The sequence below is a fragment of the Molothrus aeneus genome, chromosome 21 (genome assembly GCF_037042795.1).
Source record: "Molothrus aeneus isolate 106 chromosome 21, BPBGC_Maene_1.0, whole genome shotgun sequence".
NCBI classification, from domain to species: domain Eukaryota; kingdom Metazoa; phylum Chordata; class Aves; order Passeriformes; family Icteridae; genus Molothrus; species Molothrus aeneus.
The window spans coordinates 1,920,821-1,946,313 of NC_089666.1; the positions used below are offsets into that span (position 1 = coordinate 1,920,821).

General features: G+C 55.4%; 1 protein-coding gene across 1 annotated transcript in view; it reads right to left on the reverse strand.

Moving 5' to 3' along the window:
• Positions 1 to 3,534: 3,534 nt before the first annotated feature.
• Positions 3,535 to 25,493, reverse strand: part of ARHGEF10L (Rho guanine nucleotide exchange factor 10 like) — a 32,164-nt gene continuing 10,205 nt past the window's right edge. Inside the window, exons 7-25 of the mRNA XM_066563786.1 lie at positions 25,019 to 25,125; positions 23,541 to 23,618; positions 23,287 to 23,466; positions 21,723 to 21,839; positions 21,531 to 21,623; positions 20,607 to 20,780; positions 19,325 to 19,470; positions 17,971 to 18,158; positions 16,958 to 17,073; positions 16,299 to 16,426; positions 15,215 to 15,315; positions 13,833 to 13,954; positions 12,895 to 12,981; positions 12,166 to 12,386; positions 10,352 to 10,506; positions 7,271 to 7,413; positions 6,515 to 6,689; positions 5,218 to 5,340; positions 3,535 to 4,490 (exon numbers count right to left, since the gene is read on the reverse strand). Of these exons, the coding sequence (XP_066419883.1) occupies positions 4,000 to 4,490; positions 5,218 to 5,340; positions 6,515 to 6,689; positions 7,271 to 7,413; positions 10,352 to 10,506; positions 12,166 to 12,386; positions 12,895 to 12,981; positions 13,833 to 13,954; positions 15,215 to 15,315; positions 16,299 to 16,426; positions 16,958 to 17,073; positions 17,971 to 18,158; positions 19,325 to 19,470; positions 20,607 to 20,780; positions 21,531 to 21,623; positions 21,723 to 21,839; positions 23,287 to 23,466; positions 23,541 to 23,618; positions 25,019 to 25,125 (2,945 nt within the window). The 3' untranslated portion in view covers positions 3,535 to 3,999. The remainder of the gene's footprint in view (positions 4,491 to 5,217; positions 5,341 to 6,514; positions 6,690 to 7,270; positions 7,414 to 10,351; positions 10,507 to 12,165; positions 12,387 to 12,894; positions 12,982 to 13,832; positions 13,955 to 15,214; positions 15,316 to 16,298; positions 16,427 to 16,957; positions 17,074 to 17,970; positions 18,159 to 19,324; positions 19,471 to 20,606; positions 20,781 to 21,530; positions 21,624 to 21,722; positions 21,840 to 23,286; positions 23,467 to 23,540; positions 23,619 to 25,018; positions 25,126 to 25,493) is intronic.

The following is a 25,493-nucleotide window of genomic DNA, read 5'->3' on the forward strand; positions in this document are numbered from 1 at the left end:
ACCATGGCCATCGTTCCAACACCCATGGATCCAACATCCCATTCTACTGTGTCCATCATTCCAACATGTTTGTCATTCCAACATGACCACCATTCCAACATCTGTCATTCCAACATGGCCACCATTCCAACATCTGTCATTCCAACACGGCCACCATTCCAACATGGCCATCATTCCAACATGGCCACCATTCCAACATCCACCATTCCCAACATGGCCACCATTCCAATACCCATCATCCACCATTCCAACATGGCCACCATTCCAACATCCCCTTCCAGAGTGGCCATCATTCCAACATCCATCATTCCACCATGGCCATCATTCCAACACCCATGGCTCCAACATCCCCTTTCAACATGGCCATCATTCCAACATGGCCACCATTCCAATACCCATCATTCCAACATCCACCATTCCAACATTCATCATTCCAACAACCGCCATTCCACCATGGCCATCATTCCAACAGGGCCACCATTCCAACATTCATCATTCCAACATCCACCATTCCACCATGGCCACCATTCCAACACGGCCACCATTCCACCATAGCCATCGTTCCAACACTCATCATTCCAACACCCCCTTCCAGTGCCGCCATCACTGTTTCCTCAGCCCAGCTACCCAAAATTCCTGGAATCCCGCAGCTCCTGGCCTTGCTGCTTCCCCATCATCTCCCAGCCTCCTGGTCGCTCACCAGCTCCAAGGGAGGAGATTCCAGAGCCCAAATCCGGCGGGAGAAGGAGGGGGAAGGCGAAGCCATCAGCGTTTCCAAGTGGTTCCTTCAAACCCAGCGCAGGGAACACAAATCCGGCTGTAATTAATCCCATTATCTTGGGAAGAGGGAGTTGCAGAGCGCTGAGAGGGTTGTCAAAAACCAGGAATCCGGCCGGGATAAGCCTCTGGGGGAGTTTAAGCTTGGACAGGCACCAGCTCTAAGCTGGTTTTGGGGGAGATGGGAGTGACAGGGAAATAAAGACAAGAGGACTCCAGCCTGGAGCAGGAAAATCCAGGAATGATTAATCCATCTCCCTTTTCCTTAAGGAATGAGATGAAAATAACCCAAAAAAGGCCTCAGCAGCAGCAGCTCCATTGAATTCCCTGCAAAGCCCAAGCCAGCGGGCAGGAGTGGGATGGAATGTGGGATAGCCAATGGAATGTGGGTTGTCCGATGGAATAAGGGATGTCCGATGGAATGTGGGATAGCCAATGGAATTAGAGATGTCCAATAAAATGTGGGATGTCCAATGGAATGCGGAACGTCCGTGTGTCTCCAACCCAAGGATCCGCATCCTGCCCCGCGGAGCTGCTCCACATCCAAAAGATCCTTCAGGAGAGAAATTTCGGGGCAGGAAAGGCTTTTCCAGCGAGCCCAGGAGATGAGGTTGGATTCCAGAGCTGGAGCAGGATCTGGAATGTTCCCAGCTCCCTCAGCTTCTCCCCTTGGCACCCTTTGCTGGCAGAGCCAATTCCCAGGAAGAGCAGGGAACAATGATCCCTGATTGAGGCAGCTGCCTCGGATCCGGAAACTTGGAAAACTCTTCCCAGCAGCTCCAGATCCCAGGAACAAAACCCGGAGCATTCCATGTCCATCTTTTCCATCCCCAGTTCCCACGACACCTGGAATGTTCCATGTCCATCTTTTCCATTCCCAGTTCCCACCAGCACACAGGTGGAGCCAGAGAGGCGTTCACATGGAAGTGCTTCCTTGGGAAGAGCAGCCAGGAGGAAAACCCTTGGAATTTCCTCTGCATCCCAGGAGAGCATGGACAGCTGGGGTGAGTTGGGATGAGTGGGACAGGGACCTCCTGAGCAGGGACTGGAAAACTTGGGAAGGGCAAATCCTGCTCAAGGAAGGGGAAAAACTCACCTGAGGGCAAAATACTCCTGGATTTCTCCCCTGAAATTGCCTCTGCTCCCTAGGAACCCATACTGGAAATCCTGGGAATGTTTTCCAAATGGGATGAGCCCCCACAAGCCCCAGACACTCCGGTTTCCAACCTCTCCTTGTATGGAAGCTACACAAGTTCTTCCATAGCCCATTCTGGGGGTGAAATATTCCCAGATTTCTCCCCTAAAATTGGCTCTGCTCCCTATTTACCCATACTGGAAATCCAGGGAAGGTTTTCCGAATGGATGAGCCCCCACGAGTCGCAGATTCCAGCCCCTCCTTGCATGGAAGGCAGGGAAGCTCTGCCCACCTTGGGGGGAAAATATTTCTGGATTTCTCCTCTCAAATTGGCTTTGCTTCCTGTAAACCCACACTGGAAATCCGGGGAAGGTTTTCCAAAGGGGATGAGCCCACACAAGTCATGGACACTCCAACCTCTCCATGCGTGGGAAGTATGGAATTACTCCTCCTTGCATGGAACACCTAGAAGCTCTGCCCACCTTAGGGGTGAAATATTCCTGGATTTCTCCCCTAGAATTTGCTCTCCTCTCTATCTGCCCACATTGAAATCTTGGGAAGTTTTTCCAGAGGGGATGAGCCCTCACGAGTCCTATTTCCAAGCTCTCATCCCATGGAATTCCCAGGAGGCGCTGCCGCCTGCAGAGCTCGTCAATCAGCCCCGAATGCAGCCAACGTTGATTATTTTTAGCCAGGGCCACTGCGGTGTTTGTGCGCAGGAATCAGACCATGAAATCCCTGGATCCGGAGCATTCCCAGCTCTCCGGCGCCCGGAGCAGCTGAGCCGTGCCGGAGTGAGGCACCAAAAGCCTCCGAGTGTCACTCGATGCCACCTGATGTCCCCAAGGCGGGCGGCGCAGCCGGTGTCCAACACGGGAGCCCCGGGGCAGGCAGGAGCGGGGCCTGCCCTGGAATCAACCCCCTGACCCCAATTCCCACCTGGAATGGGAAATGTGGGAAAAGCAGCGCTGGCCTCGGACAATCCGGCTCGGTGCCTGGCTCAGAGGGAGTGGGAGCAGCAAATCCCCTTTTCTTTGGGATCGTTTCAGCCCCTGGAGCTGGATCGGCCCCGCGGGGACTGCGGCTGCTCTGTGGATTCCAAGGATGCAGCAAGGGTTGGGACAAGGAGAGGGGAATATCCCTGAGAGGGTTGGGATAAGGAAGGAATATCCATCAGCAGCTCCCATTCCAGGGCTCGGGAATATCCATCCCATGACTGGGATGCTCCCCATGGAATTCCTGTTACAGGCGGGAATGGATCCAGTCCCAGGATGAGTTCCCGACTCCCTGGGCTGGGATTTTTCCGGTACCGATGGAGAGGGCTGAAGTAGAGGAATGAGGGATAGATTTTCCCTCCATCCCACCCCATTCCTAGTGGGATAAGAGGAAATTTTGGGGGTTTTTACCTGATTTTTAGGATGTGCAGCTCCAGGAGGGTGCATCAGAATTCCAGAATTCCAGGATGGGACTGAATCATCCGGAAGCTCATCCCATTCCATTGGAACCTGCATTCCCAGGCTGCTCCAAGCCCCATCCTGGAGCATTCCCAGGGAAGCAGAACCCTTGGAATGCTGCTCCCAAATCCCAGAAAAGCCCCGAAGCCACAAACCAAGGAAACCACGGCCATTCCTATGGGATTTATTTCCACGCTCCCCCTGTTTTCCTTTCCTCCGGAAGCTGAGCGGGCTCAGCTCCCAAATCCAGGGGATTTCAGTACGGAAGATCCTCAAATTCCCAGTCGGGAACAGGAGCGGATATTGCAGCTGGAGCCGCTTTTTCGGGAGCTGCTCCTGCTCTTCCCGGCATTCCCAATATATACAGATTCCTTCTTTTTACAGGTAATAATTTACATCCTATTTATAATCCAGGGATTTCTATCTCTAGGGATTACCCACACACACACACACACGCAGGGAAACCAGGAAAACCCCGCCGCTCCCAACTCCAGATCCGCTGGATCTGGTGGAGAATCCCGCGTTTTTCCCAGTTTTTTTTTTTCCTCGCAGCGGCCCAAGCGCCCAGGGCGGCGCCGCTCCCGGGAATTCGGGGGACTCCTGAGGTAGGAAATTGGGGAATTCCGGGCGGGCTCAGAGCGCCAGCGGGAGCTGCCAGATGAGCAGGGAGCTGTCGGCAGCTCCGGAGCGGCGCGCGGATTCCGCCCGGAAATCCCGGTACCCGCGGCCTCCGGAGACGATGGCCACGGAGGAGATTTCCTTGCGGGAAGAATCCCGGGAGCAGGGCCGGCTCCGCACCCACACGTCGGGATCGTCGGCCAGCTCGTAGATGGATCCGTCCTCCTCGGCGTGTCCCGGCGTTCCCGGCGTTCCTGGTGCCGCTTCCCGCACGGAGAGCAGCTGGCCGGGCAGGTGCGCCGTGGAGCGCAGCCGGTATTGTAACAAAATCCCCTTTTTCCGCATTTCCCGCGGCTGGAGCCCCTCCGGATCCGGGGATTTCTCCTCCTCGGCCTCGTCGGGCTCGTCCTGCTCGGCCCGGAGGGCGTCGGGGGCCAAAGTGCTCAGAGCCAGCGCCAGGAACTGCACGGGGCCGGCGTGGCCGTTCAGGGACACCATCCCCTTCCCTGGAAAACAGCGCGATCGGCTCGGAACGGGAACAGAAACAGCGGGATCGGGATGGGAATGAGTCTGGGAATGGGCTGGGAATGGGCCAGAAATGGGCTGGGAACAGAAACAGCGGGATGAGAACAGAAACAGCGGGATTGGGATGGGAATGAGTCTGGGAATGAGACTGGGAATGGGCCAGGAACAGAAAACAGAGGAATCAGGGTGGGAATGAGCCCAGGAATAGGCTGGGAATAGGAACAGTGGAATTTGGATGGGAATGAGCTGAGAATAAGATGGGAATAAACTGGGAATGGGATGGGAATGGAAACAATGGGATTGGGATGGGAACAAACTGGGAACAAGCTGGAAATGGGCTGGGATCAGGCTGGGAATGGCACTGTTTTTTGGGAATGGGTGCTGTTTTTTGCTAACAAAGCCATTTTTGGGGAACAACGCTGTTTTTTGGAAATGGTGCTGGTTTTTGGGAATGCCACCGTTTTTTGGGAACAACGCCAGTTTTTGGAACAATGCTGGTTTTTAGGAACGGCACTGCTTTTTGGGAACGGCGATGTTTTTTGGGAACGGTGATGTTTTTTGGGAACAAATCCATTTTTTGGGAATGGTGCTGTTTTTTGGGAACGCCGCTGGTTTTTGGGAACGGGCGCTCTGTTTTGGGAACAGCGCCGTTTCTCCGGGACTGGTGCTGTTTCTCCAGGAATGTCGCCGCTTTCCCGGGAAGCTCACCGGTGATTTTCGGGATGCCCTCCAGGCGCGGCACGGGCAGCAGGACGATGATTCCCAGATCCGTGCCCACCCAGAGCGAGCCCTGGCACAGCAGGAGGCTGGTGACGCGCACGAGCTTCTGCCCTGCAGCGGGAAAAGCCGGGAAAAGCCGGGATCAGGGAAAACCCCACGGCCCAACTCCCGGCCGGCCGCGGGGTTTCTGTAGGGATCGGCCTCGGGAAGATCCCGGCAGATCCTCGCCCAGAGGGGAGCGCTGGGAATAGAAAGGAATGAAGAGAGGGAAAAGAAGAAGTGGGAGAAAAGCGAGACTCCAGCAGGAAATGGGGATTTTATGGGAAGGAGTCAGCGGGAGTTGGGAAAGCAATAAATCCAGGGAAAGAGGTAGATCCAGGGAAAGGTTATCTCAGGGAAAGAGAGAAATCTACGGAAAGATGAGTCCAAGGAAAGCGATTGATCCGGAGAAATCAATAAATCCACAGCGCTGTGGCTCGTGGAGGAGCTGCCACATTCCAAAGGGTTTGGGAGCAGGAGTTCAAATGGATCTAATCCCAACATTCCTGCCCAGGAATGCAGGGATGGGAGGGATATCAGGAGATCGGGATATCAGGACATGCCCAGAAAAAGGGGGAAAAGGGGAAAAACTAAGGAATTACACAAGTCTGGTGCTCGGAACTATTGAAGGGATTATGGAGCTGTGGAGTGGGAATGAGGCTGGGATAACCGGAGTGGGACAGGGATGGGGGACGTGGATGGGATCATGGAACAAATTTGGGATCCAGGGACAAGATCATGGGACAAAGTCAGGATCCAGGGCTGGGATCATGGGGCACAATTCCTGCCCAGCTCCATCCCTGCCCTGTTCCTTGGGAAAGCTGTGGATCCTGGTGGGACCCCCTGGGGTGCCCCATTCCTTGATTCCCCTTGGATCCTTTAATTAATCCCCCTCATTAGCTGTTAATTAGGATCCCACTGGGCAGCAGGAAGGTCCCATTCCCTAATTCCCTATGGATTCATAAATTAATTCCCACCCCTCGTTAGCGCCGATTTGGCTCTCACTGGGCAGCAGGGTGGTCCCATTTCCTGATTCCTCATGGATCCATTAATTAATTGCCCTAATCAATCATTAACTGCTCACCAGGCAGCAGCAGGGTGGTCCCATTCCTTGATTCCCCCATGATCATTAATTAACGACCCTAATCAATGGCTAATTGCTCACCAGGCAGCAGCAGGGTGGTCCCATTCCCTGATTCCCCCATGATCACTAATTAATTGCCCTAATCAATGGCTAATTGCTCACCGGGCAGCAGCAGGGTGGTCCTGGTGGCCACGTTGATCTCCTGCAGGTGCTCCTGGGTCTCGGTGTGGAACAGGCGGATGGAGGAGCCCTCGGCAAAGGCCATCCAGACCCCGCTGCCCGCCCGCACCATCAGCGTCACCGCGGCCGCGGGGTCGGGGTGCGCCTCGAAACAGTGCTGGGGGATTCCCAACATTCCCGGGATTACCAATATTCCCAGAATTCCCAGAATTCCCAGAATTCCTGCTCTGGGAGCACAGAGCTCCACCGGGAATTCAGCTCCCAGCCCTCCCCGCCAGAATCCAGCCCCACTCCAAGCTCCTTCCAGGGCATTTTCCCATTCCTCTTCCCACTCCCGTTTCCCTTCCCATTCCTGTTCCTGTTCCCATTCCCACTCCCATTCTTCTTCCTGTTCCCATTCCCATAACCATTGCTGATCCCATTCCTGTTCCCACTCCCATTCCCCTTCCCATTCCCACTGTTCCCCTGTTCCCATTCCCATTCCCATTCCCACTCCCATTCTTCTTCCTCTTCCTGTTCCCATTCCCATACCTATTCCTGATCCCATTCCCAATCCCATTCCTGTACCTGCTCCCATTCCTGTTTCCATCCCCATTCCCACTCTTCTTCCTCTTCCTGTTCCTGTTCCCATTCCCATTCCCGTTTCCATTCCCATTCCCATTCCTGATCCCATTCCGCTGTTCCCTATCCCCACCCCTATCCCCCCCGTTCCCGCTCCCGTTCCCGCTGTTCCCGTACCTGGCTCTGCAGCTCGGGTGTCCCCAGGACGCTGACGAGGTTCTGGGAGCTGGCCCAGAGCGACTCCTCCAGCACCAGCAGCGCCCGCACGGGGCCCGGCCCCACCCGGAGCGTCCGCACCGAGCCCGCGTCCCATAAACCCTCTGGGAACGGGATCAGCGGGAATGGGGTCAGGAATGGGGTCAGGAATGGGGTCAGGAATGGGCCCAACCCCACCCGAAGCGTCCGCACCAAGCCCGCGTCCCATAAACCCTCTGGGAACGGGATCAGCGGGAATGGGGTCAGGAATGGGGTAACGGGGAACGGGAAAACATGGAATGGGAAAACATGGAACAGGATAATGGCAAGAGAATAGAGGGAATGGGATAACGGGGAATGGGATAATGAGGAACAGGATAACTGAATGGGATAATGGGGAACAGGATAACTGAATGGGATAATGGGGAATAGGATAACAGGGAATGGGATAATGGAATGGGGTACCAGGGAATGGGGAACGGGATAACAACAGGGCACGGGATAACAGGGATTGGGATAAGAGGGAACGGGATAACAGGAAAAACACAGAACGCTCAGCACACATGGAACAGGGTAACAGAAAACAGGGAATGCTCAGCACACATGGAATGGGATAACAGGGAAAAGGGAAAACAGGGAATGCTGAGCACACGTGGAATGGGATAACAGGGAAAACAGGGAATGCTGAGCACACATGGAATGGGATAACAGGGAAAAGGGAAAACAGGGAATGCTGAGCACACGTGGAATGGGATAACAGGGAAAACAGGGAATGCTGAGCACACGTGGAATGGGATAACAGGTAAAAGGCAAAACAGGGAACTCGGCACAGCCGGGAAGCTCCAGGTGCGGCTGAGCTCCCCCAGGAGTCACCAGGAGGGTCGTTCCCACTTCCCAGCATTCCCAAAATTCCCTTTTCCCACCACACATGGCACTGGAGCAGGGAAGGAGCCGCCACCTCCACCCTGAGGGCTCCTTGGAAAAGCCCAAATTCCATTTTTTTAAACAGATTTGCTCTGGAAGGGCCACTCCAGGCCCAATCCTGAGGATCCGGGAGCAGCTGGATCAGGATGAATCCAAGGCCAGAGGCTTGGATTCATCCTGATTGTCACTTTCCTTCTTTTTATTCCCAATCCATGTTTTTGTATCCAAACCCTCAGATCCCAGGAATCTGGAGCCTTTGGATGCTCCAAGCCCTGCTCCCAGCATATCCCAATTTCCAGGGAAAAGGAGTGATTCCAGGGAAGCTCATTCCTCCCAAAAAAATCGGGATGAGGTTAAGAACTGCCCCCCGTGGCTGCTGTTTAATCAATTAAAATTAATTAGATCCCTTTAATTGGCTCCCAGCATCGCCACCATTTGGGAGAGGGGATTGGCACAATCCCAAAAATCTGAGTTTAGGGGGATTCGGTGGCTCGGGATTGAGCCAGGTGCTGCTTCCTGCAGCTTTTCCTGGAGAAAACCCGGAACTGTGTCCAAAAATTCCGCCGGATTCCCGGCTCTCCCCAACCCCCTAGTGATGAAAACAGGGAACTTCCCAACCCAGGAATTCCTGCAGAAGAGGGATCACAGCAGGATGTGACCTCAGCCTGAGCCAAATCCTGGGAAAGTTACCCCAAAATCCAGGGAATAAAGGGAATTTTCCACCCGGGGGTCTGGGGGGGACCAATGCCATTTCCAGCCCTAACACTGGGAATTTTGGGAAGGCAAAAATTCACATTCCTTGTGATCCCACCCTAGATCTTGCAGCAGCCCCTCCCCAGGACCATTTCCCCAAGGTTTTCCCCCAAAACGACTTTGTTTGGATCCACCATGGGAAAATGGGATTTTCCTGCTCTGGGGCTGCCAAGGGAAGGGGAAAATACTGGGAAAACCAAGGAAAAATGGGGATTTATCCAAAATGGGAAATCCTAAATCAGGTTTATACAGAGGAGACATCCTAAATGGGAATTTATCCCAGTCCCAACAGGATATCCTAAATATTGATCCTAAATATGGATTCATCCCCATGGGATATCCTAAACAGAGATTTATTCTAAACAGGGATTTATCCTGATGGGATATCCTAAATATGGATCCCAAATAGGAATTTATCCTGATGGAATATCCTAAATGGGGATTTATCCTAAACAGGGATTCATCCCAATTCCAATGGGCTTACATGGGGATTTATCCTAAATGGGGATTTATCTTGATGGGATATCCTAAATATGGATATTAAATAGGAATTTATCCCAATGGGACCCCCTAAATTGGGATTTATCCTGATGGGATATCATAAGTGGGGATTTACCCCAATCCCAACAGGATATCCTAAATATCAATCCTAAATATGGATTCATCCCCATGGGATATCCTAAAGGGGGATTTATCCTAAATATGGATTTATCCCAATCCCAACAGGATATGCTACAGGGGAATTTATCCTAAAGAGGGATTCATTCATCCCAATCCCAACGGGATATCCCAAACAGGGATCCATCCCAATCCCGATGGGATATCCCAAACATGGATCCATCCCAATCCCGATGGGATATCCCAAACACGGATCCATCCCAATCCTGATGGGATATCCCAAACAGGGATTCATCCCAATCCCAATAGGATATCTTAAAGAGGGATTGATCCTAAAAGGGGATTTATCCTAAAGGGGGACTTATCCCAAAGGGGGATTGAACCCAATCCCGACAGGCTATCCCAAATGGGGATTGATCCCAATCCCAATGGGATATCCTAAAGAGGGATTCATCCCAATCCATGTGGGATATCCTAAAGGAAGATTTATCCTAAAGGGGGATTTATCCCAATCCCAATAGGATATCCTAAAGGAGGATTTATTCTAAAGGGGGATTTAGCCCAATCCCGACAGGCTATTCCAAACGGGGATCCATCCCAATCCCGACAGGGTATCCTAAACGGGGATTCATCCTACAGGGGGATCCATCCCAATCCCAACGGGATATCCTAAACGGGGATTCATCCTACAGGGGGATCCATCCCAATCCGGATGGGATTTCCTGAGCAGGACCCACCCCGTTCCCGTGGGGCGTTCCCAGCGCTCACCGTGGTTGCGGGGGAAGGCGGCGACGCTGCCGTCCTGCAGCCCGGCCAGCAGGAACGCGGGGCTGTTCCGCAGGCACAGCACGGGCACCGCGCCCGGCACGCGGCAGCGCTGCAGCACCGGCGTCCCCGCCGCCACCGCGCCGAACACCAGCAGGCTGCGCGACAGCGGCACCGTCAGCGGCAGCATCGGCAGCAGCAGCATCATCGGCATCATCATCAGCATCAGCATCAGCATCATCCATATCATCATCATCCGCATCATCATCATCATCATCATCATCGGGATCATCATCCACATCATCAGCACCATCATCGGCATCATCAGCATCATCAGCATCATCAGCATCATCATCAGCATCATCATCACCCGCATCAGCATCATCATCATCAGCATCATCGGCATCATTGGCATCATCATTGGCATCATCATCATCACCCACATCAGCATCATCATCATCGGCATCATCGGCATCATCAGCATCATCAGCATCATCAGCATCCGCATCATCATCAGCATCCGCATCATCATCATCATCAGCATCATCATCATCATCATCATCGGCATCATCAGCATCCGCATCATCATCATCATCAGCATCATCATCGGCATCATCAGCATCCGCATCATCATCATCATCATCATCAGCATCATCATCATCAGCATCATCCGCATCATCATCATCATCATCATCAGCATCATCATCAGCATCATCAGCATCCGCATCATCATCATCATCATCATCAGCATCATCATCATCAGCATCATCCGCATCATCATCATCATCATCATCAGCATCATCATCGGCATCATCAGCATCCGCATCATCATCATCATCATCATCAGCATCATCATCATCAGCATCGTCCGCATCATCATCATCATCATCATCAGCATCATCATCGGCATCATCAGCATCCGCATCATCATCATCAGCAGCATCATCAGGATCATCATCCGCATCATCAGCATCCCCATCATCATCATCATCATCATCCATATCATCATCATCCACATCATCATCAGCATCATCATCATCAGCATCATCGGCATCATCAGCATCATCATCGGCATCATCGGGATCATTGGCATAATTGGGATCATTGGGATCATTGGGATTGGCCGCGGAGCGCGGGCAGGGACAGCGGGGTTGGGATAATTGGGATCAGGATCAACCCCGCCGAGCAGGGAGAAAATGGGATCGGGATCATCGGGATTGGCCCCAGAGTACGGGGAGAGAACAGATCAGGATCGGCCCCACAGCATGGGGAGAGAATGGGGTCATAGGGATCATAGGGATCATGAGGATCGGGATTGGCCCCGGAGTAGGGGGAGAGAACAGGATCGGGATTGGGATTGGCCCCAAAATACAGGGAGAGAAGGGGATTGGGATCGGCCCCGCATCGCCAGGACAGAACGGGATCAGGATCATCAGGATCGGGATTGGCCCCAGAGTATGGGGAGAGAAGGGGATCGGGATCGGCCCCACAGCGCTGGGAGACAGTGGGATCAGGGCTGGGATTTGGGATCAACCCTGGAGCATGGGCAGGGATCGGGATCGGGATCAGCCCTGGAGCACAGGGAGAGAGCGGGGTCAGGGCTGGGATTTGGGATCAGGATTGGTCCTGCAGCACCAGCAGAGAGTGGGAGCAGGATCAGGAATGGCCCTGGAGCACAGGGGAGAGAATGGGATTGGGATCGGGATCAGCCCCAGAGTATAGGGAGGGAGCAGGGTGGGAGCTGGGATCTGGGATCGGGCCTGGGATTTGGGATGGGAGCCGGGATTTGGGATGAGGGCTGGGGCTCGGGATCTCACCTCCCGTCCTGCAGCCCCAGGCACACTGCGGGGTGGGGGGCGTTGGGGGTCGGGTCCGGGGCCATTCCCTGCTCCGCGGGATCCTCGGGATGCGGCTCCGGGATGAATTCCATGCACAGCACCGGGGCCGGCACCGGGAAGGATTTGACGGTTCGGGGCACGGAGCGGTTCAGGGAGAAGATCTCCACCTGCCCCCCCGCCCCCTCCTGCCCCCCTCCCACCTGGGGAAAAGTGGGAAAAGTGGGAATGAGCATCCCGGGATTCCAACAGAGCCGTCCCAAATCCCAGTCCCAGAACCAAAACCCCAAATAATCCCAAATCCCGGGATCCATTGGTGTTGGGTTCACCCAGAGATCTCCACCTTCCCTCCTGCCCCCCTCCCACCTGTGGGGCAGGAAAACCAGGAATGAGTATTCCAGGATTCCAGCCAGAGCCATCCCAAATCCCAAATAACCCCAAATCACCCCAAATCTTGGGATCCATTGGAGTTTTCCTCACCCAGAGATCCCCACCTGTCCCCCCACCTCCTCCTGCCCCTCTCCCACCATCAGGAAAAACAGGAATGAGCATCCCTGGGAAGAGGATTCCGGCCAGAGCCATCCCCAAATTTGGGATTTTCCAAATCCCAAACCCCAAATCCCCAAATAACCCCAAACCCCAAATAAACCCCAAATCCCAAACCCCAAATAAACCCCAAATCCCAACCCCGGTATTCCGGGCTGTGCTCACCCACAGGAAGCCCTGGGGCAGGGAGGTGCTGACGGCCGAGAACCCCAGGAGCGAGGAATGGACGGGATTGTGGACGGCAGCTCCGAGCTGTGGGAACCAAAATATTGGGATTGGGACCCGGCCCGGCCGCAATTCCCCAATTTCTCCCTTGGAATGCTCCAATTCCTGCCTTTTCCAGCGCCTCCACTATGGGATTTGTACCCTTCTGCCCCAAAATCATGGATAGGAAGGGAAAGGGGATGGAGAACCCAAATCACCCCAAGCAGGCAGGGGATCAGTGGGAACCCCAAAATTCAGGATCCGGCTGCCATTCCCAGTTTTCCTTCTTAGATTCCATCAATTCCTTCCTTTTCCAGCCACTCCACTGTGGGATTTGTGCTCTTCCACCCCAAAATCATGAATATGAAAGGAAAGGGGATGGAGAACCCAAATCATCCCAAACTTGCAGAGGATCAGTGGGAACCCCAAAACTTGGGATCCAACTGCCATTCCCAACTTTGCCCCTTGGAATGCCCCAATTCCTGCCTTTTCCAGCCCCTCCACTGTGGGATTTATGGGATTTGTGCTTTTCTGCTCCAAGATCATGGATATGAAGGGAAAGGGGATGGAGAACCCAAATCACTGCAAGCAGGCAGAATGTCAGCACATTCTCCAAAATTTGGGATCCAGCTGCCATTCCCAACTTTCCCCCTTAGATTCCATCAATTCCTGCCTTTTCCAGCCTCTCCAGACTGGGATTTGTGCCTTTCCCAGCTGGATCCAAGGTTCTTCCAACCCCTCCAGGGTGGCATTTGTCCCTCTCCCAGCCAGATCCAGATTTTTCCATCCCCTCCAGGGTGGGATTTGTGCCTTTCCTGCCTGGATTTGGGGTTTTCCATCCCCTCCAGGGTGGGATTCGTGCCCTTCCCGGCCGGATCCGGGGTTTTTCCGGCTCTCACCTGCAGATCCAAGGCTTTGGAGGAGAAGGCTGGAATGTGGCAGGACAGGATGGGGCACCAGAAGGGCGCTCGGCTCTTCCTGTCCTCGTCGGGGCAGAGCCAGCCCGGCTGGTTCTCATCCCCTGTGGAAAACCGGGAGCGCCGGGATCACCCCCACCCCAAACTCCCCCTCTGGGATCCATCCCCACCCCAACCCACCGCTTTCCATGGATTTGGGATGTGCCTCATCCCCTTCTCAGAATCATTGCAGTGTGGAGGGGGAAAAAATCCCAAAAAACCAAATTTACGGGAAGAAGTTTCATCATAAGGCATTCCCTGACATCAGGTTGGGATGGGGGTTCTGGCTCGTGGGTATGGGATTATCCAACCTCAAAAAGCTTCCAAACCTTCTCCAAAACCTTCCCAACCTCCTTCAAAACCTCCCAGATCTCCCAAATCTCCCCAACCTTTTCCAAAACCTCCCAAACCTTCTCCAGAAGCTCCCAAATGTCCTCCAAAACCTCCCAAACCTTCTCCAAAAACTTCCAAAAACCTTCTCCCAAACCTCCTCCAGAACCTCCCCAACCTCCTCAAAAAGTTCCCAAACCTTTCCCAGGACCTCCCAAAACTTCCCCAGAACACCCAAGCCTTCCCCAAACCTCACAAACTTTTCCCAAAAACCTCCCCAAGCTTCTCAGAACCTCCCCACAACCTTCTCCAGAACTTCCCCCAAAGCCTTCTCCAGAACCTCCCCAACATTCCCCAAACCTCCCCAAAATCTCCCAAACCTCCAGAACCTCCCCAACCTTCTCAGAACCTCCCTAAAACCTTCACCACAAGCTTCCCCAAAGCCTCCCAAGCCCTCTCCAGAACCCCCCCAACATCCCCCAAACTTCTCCAAACTTTCTCCAGAACCTCCCCAAGTCTCTGGAACCTCCCCAACATCCCCCAAATTTTTCCAAACCTTCTCCAGAACTTCCCCAACACTCCCCAGACTTTTCCAAGCCTTCTCCAAAAACTTTCCAAACATTTTCCAGAACCTCCCCAACCTTCCCAGAAAATTCCCAAACCTTCTTCCCAAGCTTCCCCAAAGCCTCCCAAGCCCTCTCCAGAACCTCCCCAACATTCCCCAAACTTTTCCAAGCCTTCTCCAGAACCTCCCCAACATTCCCCAAACTTTTCCAAACCTTCTCCAGAACCTCCCCAACATTCCCCAAACTTTTCCAAACCTTCTCCAGAACCTCCCCAACATTCCCCGAACTTTTCCAAACCTTCTCCAGAACCTCCCCAACCTTCCCAGAAAATTCCCGAACCTTCTCCCCAAGCTTCCCCAAAGCCTCCCCGTTCTCCTCCCTCCCCTGGCTCCCGGTTTCCCCCGGGGTTTCGGGCACAGCGGGACTCACGCAGGCCGATCTTGGCCAGGTGCAGCCGGTTCACCCAGGAGATCTTGCTCAGGGGGCTGGGGGTGATGAACACCACCATGACACTGATGGGGCGCCCCGACCTGCGGGCACGGCGGCCTTCAGCCTCATCTTCATCCCCACCCCCATCATCCCCATCCTCCTCATCATCTTCATCCCCACCCCCATCATCCCCATCCTCCTCATCATCTTCATCCCCACCCCCATCATCCCCATCCTCCTCATCTTCATCCTCCTCCTCACCATTGTTATCTTCATCCCCATCATCCTCCTCATCTTCATCCTCACCCCCATTATCCCCATCATTGTTATCCTCATCCCCACCATCCTCCTCTTCATCATCATCTTCATCCTCATCCCCATCATCCTCCTCCTCCTCATCATCTTCATCCTCCTCCTCACCATCGTTATCCTCATTCCCACCCTCCTCCTCCTCCTCCTCCTCATCCTCCCTGTTATCCTCATCCCCATCACCTTCCTCCTCCTCATCTTCATCCTCCTCCTCACCATTGTTTATCCTCATCCCCATCATCCTCTTCCTCATCTTCATCCTCATCCCCATCATCTTCATCCTCCTCCCTCCTCACCATCACTCTCATCCCCATCATTCTCCTCCTCGTCATCTTCCTCCTCCTCTTCCTCATTCTCCTCATCCTCTTCACCTTCATCCTGCCCTTCTTCCTCCTCATCCTCCTCCTTTCTCCTCTTCCTCCTCCTCTTCCTTATCCTCATCTTCCTCATCATCATCCTCATCCCCATCATCCTCCTCCTCACTGTCATTATCCTCATCATCTTCTCCCTCATCCCCATCATCCTCCTCCCCATCATCTTCCTCATCATCCTCCTCATCATCTTCCTCCTGCTCTTTTTCCTCCTCCACCTCTTCCTTTCTCCTCTCCCTCATCCTCATCTTCCTCATCCTCTTCTTCCTCATCATCATCCTCATCATCTTCATCCTGCTCTTCATCCTCCTTATCCTCCTCTCTCTCTTCTTCTTCCTCACCCTCACCCTCATCCTCCTCCTCTTCCTCCTCCTCCTCCTCCATATCCCACATTCCCGCCTCACTTGTCGGGTTTCCCGGGCAGCAGCAGCCGCAGCCGGCACTTGTTGGCCGAGTGGATCTCTTCCTCCTTGACCTTCATCATCCTCTGCAGGGCCAGGCACCAGTCCTGCGCCACCGTCATGTTCAGGTTCTGGAGAACACCGGGAACAGTTCCTCAGAGCCGGGACCAGCCCGGATCCCGCCCGGAAGAGCTGCGGCAGTTCCCAGGAATGCGACGATTCCTGGGAACGTGGCGGTTCCTGGAAGCGCAGCACTTCCCAGGAATGCAGCGGTTCCCAGGAATGCGGCAGTTCCTGGGAATGCAGCGGTTCCTGGGAATGTGGCAGTTCCCAGGACATGCGGCAGCTCCCAGGAATGTGGCAGTTCCTGGGAATGCGGCAGTTCCTGGGAATGCGGCAGTTCCTGGGAATGCGGCGGTTCCCAGGAATGCGGCGGTTCCCGGGAATGCGGCGGTTCCCGGGAATGTGGCGGTTCCCGGGAATGTGGCAGTTCCCGGGAATGCGGCGGTTCCCAGGAGCACAGCAGTTCCCAGGAGCACAGTGGTTCCCAGAAATGCAGAATGCAGCAGCTCCCGGGAGCGCAGCGGTTCCCGGGAATGCAGCGGTTCCCAGGAATGCGGCGGTTCCCAGGAATGCGGCGGTTCCCGGGAATGCGGCAGTACCTGGTAGGTGCCGTGCAGGGTGCTGACGAGCAGCGTGATCTGCTCCACCACCGCCAGGTCCTTCTGCAGGTCCTGCAGCTCCTGGAAGAGCCGCGGGGGGCCCAGGTAGACCTTATCTTCGGGGAGAAAAACCGGGATTTCAGCACACGGAGCGCCACGGGATCCACCAGGCTGGAGAAGATCCGAGATGGAGCCCAGCCCGTGACCCAACACCACCAGGGACGGCCCCAAGAGCCGCGGGGTCCAACATCTCCATGGATGGGGACTCCCGGAGTGGTGAAATCCCCCGGATCCAGCCCAGGGAGGTTCTCCTGCCAGGAATGAGGCTGGAGTGCCACATCCGTGACTGCATCACCTCCCAGAGTGGCGAAATCTGCCTAAAATCCCCCAAATCCCAGCCCGGGGAGGCTCTCCTACTGGGAATGAGACTGGAGCTCCACATCTGTGACTCCACCACCTCCCAGAGCAGTGGAATCCCCTAAAACCCCCCAAATCCCCTAAAACCCCCCAAATCACATCCCACCAAGGTCATCCCACCAGGAATGAGGCCCTGACCATCTCCCAGAATGGTGAAATCCCCTAAAACCCCCCAGATCCCTGCCCAGGGAGGTTCTCCCACCAGGAACAAGGCCCCGAGTGCTGCACTGGTGACTCCACCACCCCTCAGATGGGTGAAATCCCCTAAAACCCATCAAATTCCCCAGAACACCTCCGAATTCCCCAGAACACCCCCAAATCCCCTAGAACCCATCAAATCCCAGCCCAGGGAGGTTCTCCCACCAGGAACGAGGCCCCAAGTGCTGCACTGGTGACTCCACCACCCCTCAGATGGGTAAAATGCCCTAGAACACCCCCCAAATCCCCTACAACGCCCCCAAATCCCCTACAACGCCCCCAGATCCCCGCCCAGGCTGTCCCACCAGGGGCGAGGCCCCGGGTGCTGCACTGGTGACTCCAGCGCCCCTCAGAGGGGCGAGAGCCCCCGAGCCCCCCAGGTGCCCCCGGGAGCTCACTGTGGGCGGCCTGGCCGGCGGGCGCGTGCCGGCGCTGGCCGGCGTTGGCCGCGGCCGCGGCGCTGTCCTTGTCACCGGCGCCGCTCTCCTGGCCCACCTCCACCACCTGCACCTGCGGGAGGGCCGTGCTCCACTTCAGCACGTACTTGGGGCCCAGCGGCACCAGGCTGCTGATTTCCAGCTGGCCTCTGCCAAGGCAAGAATTCCAGGTCAAGAAAATCCCGGATTTTCCCAAAATTCATGGGTTTTCCCAAGAAACACCCCCCTGCCCCGTTTTTTTCTCCCCCACAAAAATACGCGTCCTGCAAGCTGAGCGCCCCACGCCATGCAGGAGCCCCAGAATGTGGGGCCGCTGATTTCCAGCCGGCCTCTGCCAAGGCAAGAATTCCAAGTCAACCCCCCCACCCTGGATTTTCCCAAAAACCATGGATTTCCCCCCAGAAAAGGCATCCCGCAGAACGAGCACCCCACACCGTGCAGGAACCCCCAAAGCTGGGGCACACAACACAGCACAGCACACCTGGCACCTACCCTGCAGGCACTGGCCTGGAGAGGGGAAAAAGGGGGGATTCAGTGGGACTTGGGGAATTTCGTGAGGTTTTCCCAGTTGGCAGCACCAAATCCCACCAACTCCACCCCATTCCCAAATCCCACAGCATCTCTGAGACCCCACAGCAGCAGGGAGGGAGACAGGCCAAAGGTGGGTAGGCAAACCCCAAACTTGATGGGATCTCCCAAAAAAACCAAACTCAATGGGAATTCTCCCAAAAACCCTAAACATAATGTGATTTCCCCCAAAAACCCCAAACTCAATGGGAATTCTCCCAAAAAAACCAAACTCAATGGGAATTCTCCCAAAAACCCTAAACATAATGGGATTTCCCCCAAAAACCTCAGACTGGGTAGGATCCCCCCTTAAAAACCCCAAACTCAATGGGATTCCCCTAAAAACCCCAAATTTGATGGGACTCCCCCGCAAAAACCTCAAACCCAATGGGAATTCTCCCAAAAACCCCAACTCAATGGGGATCCCCCCCAGACACCCCAAACTCGATGGGATTTCCCACAAAAAGGAGGAGGAGGAGAAGGAGAAGGAGAAGGAGAAGGAGAAGGAGAAGGAGAAGGAGAAGGAGAAGGAGAAGGAGAAGGAGAAGGAGAAGGAGAAGGAGAAGGAGAAGGAGAAGGAGAAGGAGAAGGAGAAGGAGAAGGAGGAGGACGAGGACGAGGAGGAGGACGAGGAGGAAAACAAGGATGAGGAGGAGGAAGGTGAGGATGACAAGGAGGAGGAAGAGGAGGATGGGGATGTGCTGAGATCTCCCGAGGGTTCTGGGGTCGGGAGGTGCCCCGCACGTACTTGAAGTTGACGTTGGCGCAGACCAGGAGGTCGCTGAGCAGGAACACCTTCCTCTCCTTGGACTTGAGCAGCTGCCCGCGGTCCCCGTACACCGTCTCGGTCAGCGTCTCGCACAGCAGCAGCTGCCGCTGCCCCGAGCTCAGCAGCTGCAGGACCACACCCAGATGGTGACTCCAGGCTGGAGATGCCACCCCGGAGTGGCCAATCCCACCACGGAGTCGGAATCGTCAATTCCCAGCATTGTCAAAAAATAAAGCGGCTCCAAGAGGTCCCCAGCTTCCCGCAGAACCTCCCACAACCTTCTCCAGAACCTCATGAAAAACATCTCCAGAACCTCTGCAAAACTTTCTCAAGAACGTCTCTAAACCTTCTCCACCACTCCCCAGAACGTCTCCAGAAGGTCCCCAACCTTCTCTAGAACCTCCCAAAACGTTCTCCAAAAGCTCCCCATCTCCTCCAGAATCTCCCCAATCCTTCTCCATATCCTCCCAAAAACCTTCTCCAGAGCCTCCCAAAGAACATCTCCAGATCCTCCCAAAAACCTCCTCCAAAAGCTCCCAAACCTCCTTCAGAACCTCCCAGAAACCTTCTCCAGAACCTGAAGACTCCACACATGGAGTGGGAGCTCCAAATCCAAACCCAGCAGATCCTCGGGGAGGAATTCCCAAATTCCACCCTCGAGGCTTGGTTTGGATCAAGATCCTCAGGGAGCAAACAGGGATCCTGCTTCCCAAAAAACCCCAGTGTGGGGAGGGAGCCACAAATCCCACCCAGCAGCTCCAAACCCTGCCGAGGATCGGGATGAGGAGGAGGAGGAAGAAGAGGAGGAGGAGGAGGAAGAAGAAGAGGAGGAGGAGGAGGAGGAGGAGGAAGAGGAGGAGGAGGAGGAGGAAGAAGAAGAGGAGGAGGAGGAGAAGGAGAAGGAGGAGGAGGAAGATGAGGAAGAGGAGGAGGAGGAGGAGGAGAAGGAGGAGGAGGAAGATGAGGAGGAAGAGGAGGAGGAGGAGGAGGAGGAAGAAGAGGAGGAGGAGGAAGAAAAAGAAGATGAGGAGGATGAGATGAGGACAAGGAGGACAAGGAGAATGAGGACGAGGAGGACGAGGAGGACAAGGAGGATGAGGATGTGGGTGAGGAGGAGGATGAGGAGGATGAAGAAAAGGAGGATGAGGAAACTGAGGTGAGGACGAGGAGAATGAGGACGAGGAGGACAAGGAGCATAAGGCTGAGGATGAAGGCGAGCCGGAGGATGAGGATGAAGATGAAGGTGATGAGGAGCCCCCACCTTGTTGAAGCTGCTGCGGTCGCTGATGCTCTTGCTGAGCTGCTGCATCTCGGCCACCTGGTCGGCCAAGCGCTTCTGCTCGTTGAGCTTCTCGGCCAGCGTCTCCAGCTCGGTCAGCGCCAGCTGCAGCGACAGGCGGTCGGCGTGGCCACGCGGGGTGTTCTTCAGCATGTCCTGGGACACGGAAACACCGGGAATGGCCCTGAGGAACCACCACGGCAACGCTTACGGAGCCTCCCACACCGAGGTCTGGAGGATGATCCTTGGGTGGATACAAAAAATCCAAGCAGGGCGCCCACTCCAAAGCGTGTCTCTGTCATGCAGCCTCCAAAAAGGTGCTTCTCCAGAACCTCCCAAAAACCTTCTCCAGAACCTCCCCAGTCCTTGTCCAGAACCTCTTCAAAACCTTCTCCAGAACCTCCGCAAAACCTTCTCCGGAGCCTCCCCAGTCCTTGTCCAGAACCTCCAAAAACCTTCTCCAGAACTTCCTCAAAACATTTTCTAGAATCTCTGCAACCTTGCCCGAAACCTCTCCGAAACCTTCTCCAGAACCTCCCAAAAACCTCCTCCAAAAGCTCCCCAAGACCTTTTCCAGAACCTCCAAAAACCTTCTCCAAGAGCTCCCCAAAATCTTCTCCTAAAGTTCCCCAAGACCTTCTCCAGAGCCTCCCCAAGGTCCTCCAGAACCTCCCTTCTCTCACCGGCAGAAAGATGGACTGAGGGAATTGGGAGCACTTTGGGCACCTCCAAAGTCAAAGCTTAGGAGATGATCCTTGGGATGGATCCAAAAATCAATAAAAATCCAAAAACATCCAAAAAAACTGGCATTGTCCTGCAGCACCCAAACACCTGCATCTCCAGAACCTCCCTAAAACCTTCTCCAAAAGCTCCCAAACGTCCTCCAGAACCTCTCCCTCGTCTCACCTGCAGGAGGAGGATGAACTGAGGGAACCTCTGGATGGGCTTCACCATCAGCCCGTAGAGCGTGACGCGGTCGGCGCTGGCCATCTGCCGCTTCTGCCGGGGGAAAATGCCACAAAAACGGGTGGTTTTGGGGAAAATGCCATAAAAAGGGGATTTTTGGGAAAAGCGGAGCCGCGGAGGGGCCGCGCTGACCTTGAGGAAGTCCAGGAAGGCGGGTTTGGTCAGACAGGCCTTCTTGATCAGGGACATGGCCGTGGTGAAGTTGTTGACGTAGTCGCTGTAGACGTCCAGCACCATGGACTTGGAGAACTGGGAGAGGATGGGAGAGCGGGAATGGTGTGGGGCTTCCCAAAAAACAGGATGGGGCTTCCCAAAAAACAGGGTGGGGCTTCCCAAAAAACAGGGTGGGCAAGGTGCTGGGGCTGTCCCACCACTCCAATCCTCCACCCATCCCTGGTGGGATCCCAAGGGGTGTTTGGGGCTGATTCCTGGTTTTTCTTCCTACTGAGGTCACAAGTCCGGCACCATGGACTTGGAGAACTGGGAAAGGACGGGAGAGTGGGAATGGTGTGGGGCTTCCCAAAAAATGGGAATTTGTGGAATGCTGGGGGTGTGGCATCACTCCGATCCGTCACCCATCCCTGGTGGGATCCCAAGAAAAGTTTGGTGGTGATTCCCAGTTTTTTATCCTACCAAGGCCATGAGTCAAGCACCTTCGACTTGGGAGAACAGGGAGAGGACGGGACACTGGGAATGAGGTGGGGATTCCCAAAAAATGGGCTGGGCAAAGCGTAGGGTGCTGGGGGCATCCCAATTTGGGCTCCATCACTCCACCCATCCCTGGTGGGATCCCAAGGGATTTTGGGGGTGATTCCCGACTGATGAGATCCCAGGGGGGGTTTGGGGGCAATTACCGATCTCTAATGGGATCCCTGGGGAGGTCTGGGGGTGATTCCCAACCTCTGATCCCAGAGGGGTTTTGGGGTAAATTCCCAATCTTTGGGGAGGATTGGGGATGATTCCCAGTCTCTGACCCCAGGGAGATTTTGGGGGCAATTCCCGGTTTTTGATAGGACCCCAGCGGGATTTGGGGCCATTCCTGGCTTTTGCTGGGACCCCAGGGGAATTCTGGGACTATTCCTGGTTTTTTATGAGATCCCAGAGGAGGCTGTGGGGAGATTCCCAATCTCTGATCTCAGGGGGATTTTGGAGGCTATTCCCAGTTTTTGTTGGGATCCCAGGGGGATTTAGGGCCATTCCCAGTTTTTGCTGGGATCCCAGCAGGGACTGGAGCCATTCCTGGCTTTTGCTGGGACCCCAGCAGGATTTGGAGCCATTCCCAGTCTTTGCCAGGACACCAGCAGGGACTGGGGCTATTCCTGTTTTTGCTGGGACCCCAGTGGGACTTGGGGCCATTCCCAGTTTCTGCTGGGACCCCAGCAGGATTTGAGGCCATTCCTGGCTTTTGCTGGGATCCCAGAGGAATTTTGGGGCTGTTTCTAGATTTTTATGAGATCCCAGAGGAGGTTTGGGGGTGATTCCCAATCTCTGATCTCAGGAGGATTTTGGAGGCCATTCCTGGTTTCTGCTGGGATCCCAGCAGGATCTGGGGCCACTCCTGGGTTTTGCTGGGACCCCAGGGGTACCTGGGGCCATTCCCAGTCTTTGCTGGGACCCCAGCAGGATCTGGGGCCATTCCCAGTTTTTTGCTGTGATCCCAGCGGGGTTTGGGGCCGTTGTTCCCATGTCCCCGCACCGAGGCCACGAAGAGGTCCCCGATCTTCTCGTTGGAGTCCCACTCGGCCACACGCGAGGCCAGGGCGATCTGGAACATGGAGTGGCACTGCAGGATCTCCTTCAGCCGGAAGAACACCAGCTGGCACTTGCGGGCGCTCAGCACCTTGGGCTCCATCTCCAGCAGCGGGTTCCGGTAATCCTGCGGGAATTGCGGCGCTGGGATCGCGGGAGCCGCGCCGGGGGATCCCCGTCCTACCCCGGCCGGGCCCCCACCTGCAGGATGCGCTTCAGGGAGTCCACGTAGCTGCGCTCGCTCTGCACGATGGAGCCCAGGATGTGCCGCCGGAGCACCTGCGGGGCACCACAACGGCTCCTGATCCCAAAATCCCCAATCCCGGAAGAGGGGAAAGGCAGGAACAGCCCTGATCCCAAAATCCCCAATCCCAGAATTGGGGAAAGGCAGGAACAGCCCTGATCCCACAGTCCCAAATCCCAGGACTGGGGAAATGCAGGCACAGCCCTGATCCCAAAATCCCAAATCCTGATATAATGGGAAAGGCAGGCACAGCCCTGATCCCAAAATCCTCAGTCCTGGGACTGCGGAAATGCAAGAACAGCCCTGATCTGACAATTCCCAATCCTGGGATCAGGGAAATGCAGGAACAGCCATAATCCCAAAATCCCCAATCCTGGAACAGGGGAAATGCAGGAACAGCCCTGATCCCAAAATCCCCAATCCCAGGACCAGGGAAATGCAGGAACAGCCATAATCCCAAAATCCCCAATCCCAGGATCAGGGAAATGCAGGAACAGCCATAATCCCAAAATCCCAAATCCCAGGACCAGGGAAATGCAGGAACAGCCATAATCCCAAAATCCCAAATCCCAGGACCAGAGAAATGCAGGGACAGCCCTGATCCCCAAATCTCAGAAGAGGGGAAAGGCAGGCCCAGCCTGTGGGGCTCAGCCGCGATCCCCCAGCCCCAAATCCCAGGAAAAGGGAACCAGCCCCAGCCCTGCGGAAGCGCTGACTCAGCAGCGCCGTTCCTGCTGACTCGGCATTTCCCTGTTGCTCAATCACGGGGCCCGGGGGACGCTGGGACCCCCCCAGATCCCAGGAAAGCCCCCCTGCCCCAATCTCGGGAAAGCCCCAGTCCCCAGAGATTCTGGGAAAGCCCTGATCCCAATCCTAGGAAAGCCCCGATCCCCGGTCCCAGGAAAGCCCTGATCTCAGGAAAGCCGTGATCTCAATCTCAGGAAAGCCCAAATCCCAGTAAATCCCCAATCCCAGATCCCAGGAAATACCCAATCCCAGGAAAGCCCTAATCCCAATCCCAGGGAAGCCCCGATCCCAATCCCAAGGAAACTCTGATCCCAGGAAAGCCCTGATCCCAGATCCTGGGAAAGCCCTGATCCCAGATCCCAGGAAAGCCCCAATCCCAGGAAAACCCCAATCCCGGGAAAGCCCCAATCCCAGATCCCAGGAAAGCCCCAAACCCAGGAAAGCCCCAATCCCAGATCCCAGGAAAGCCCCGATCCCAATCCCAGGAAAGCCCCGATCCCGGGAAAGCCCCAATCCCAGATCCCAGGCAAGCCCTGATCCCGGGAAAGCCCCCAATCCCAGGCAAGCCCCAATCCCGATCCCAGGCAAGCCCCGATCCCGGGAAAGCCCCCAATCCCAGGCAAGCCCCGATCCCGATCCCAGGCAAGCCCCGATGCCGGGCAGGCCCCGGCCGCGGGCGATCCCGGACCTGCTGCGGGCTCAGCCCCTCGGGCGCGGGGCCCAGCTCGGGCGGGGGGTGCCTCATGTCGGACACGGTGACCTCCAGGAACCCGGTGTCCTCCTCCTCCGAGTCCCCTGCGGCACGGGAACACCAAAAACCCCAAACTGACCCAAACTGACCCAAACTGAGCCTTCCGGGGCCGGAGGCGCAGCCCCGCTCCTGTCGGTATTCCCGGTATCCCAGAGCGGTCACCCGACACCGGGATGAGCCGGGCAGGAGCGGGGATGGGACCGGGAGGGGACAGGGAGGGTCCCCATCCCAAAAATCCGCCCGGGAACAGCGGGAGCAGCGCCTCGTCCTCACTCCAAGACAGCGGGAAACGGGAAAAGGAGCCGGGAAAAGTGGGAAGTTCCGGAATGGGGACCAGGACAGCGCCACGGGGAGGGGACAGGGAGGGTCCCCATCCCAAAAATCCACCCGGGAACAGCGGGAACAGCGGGAA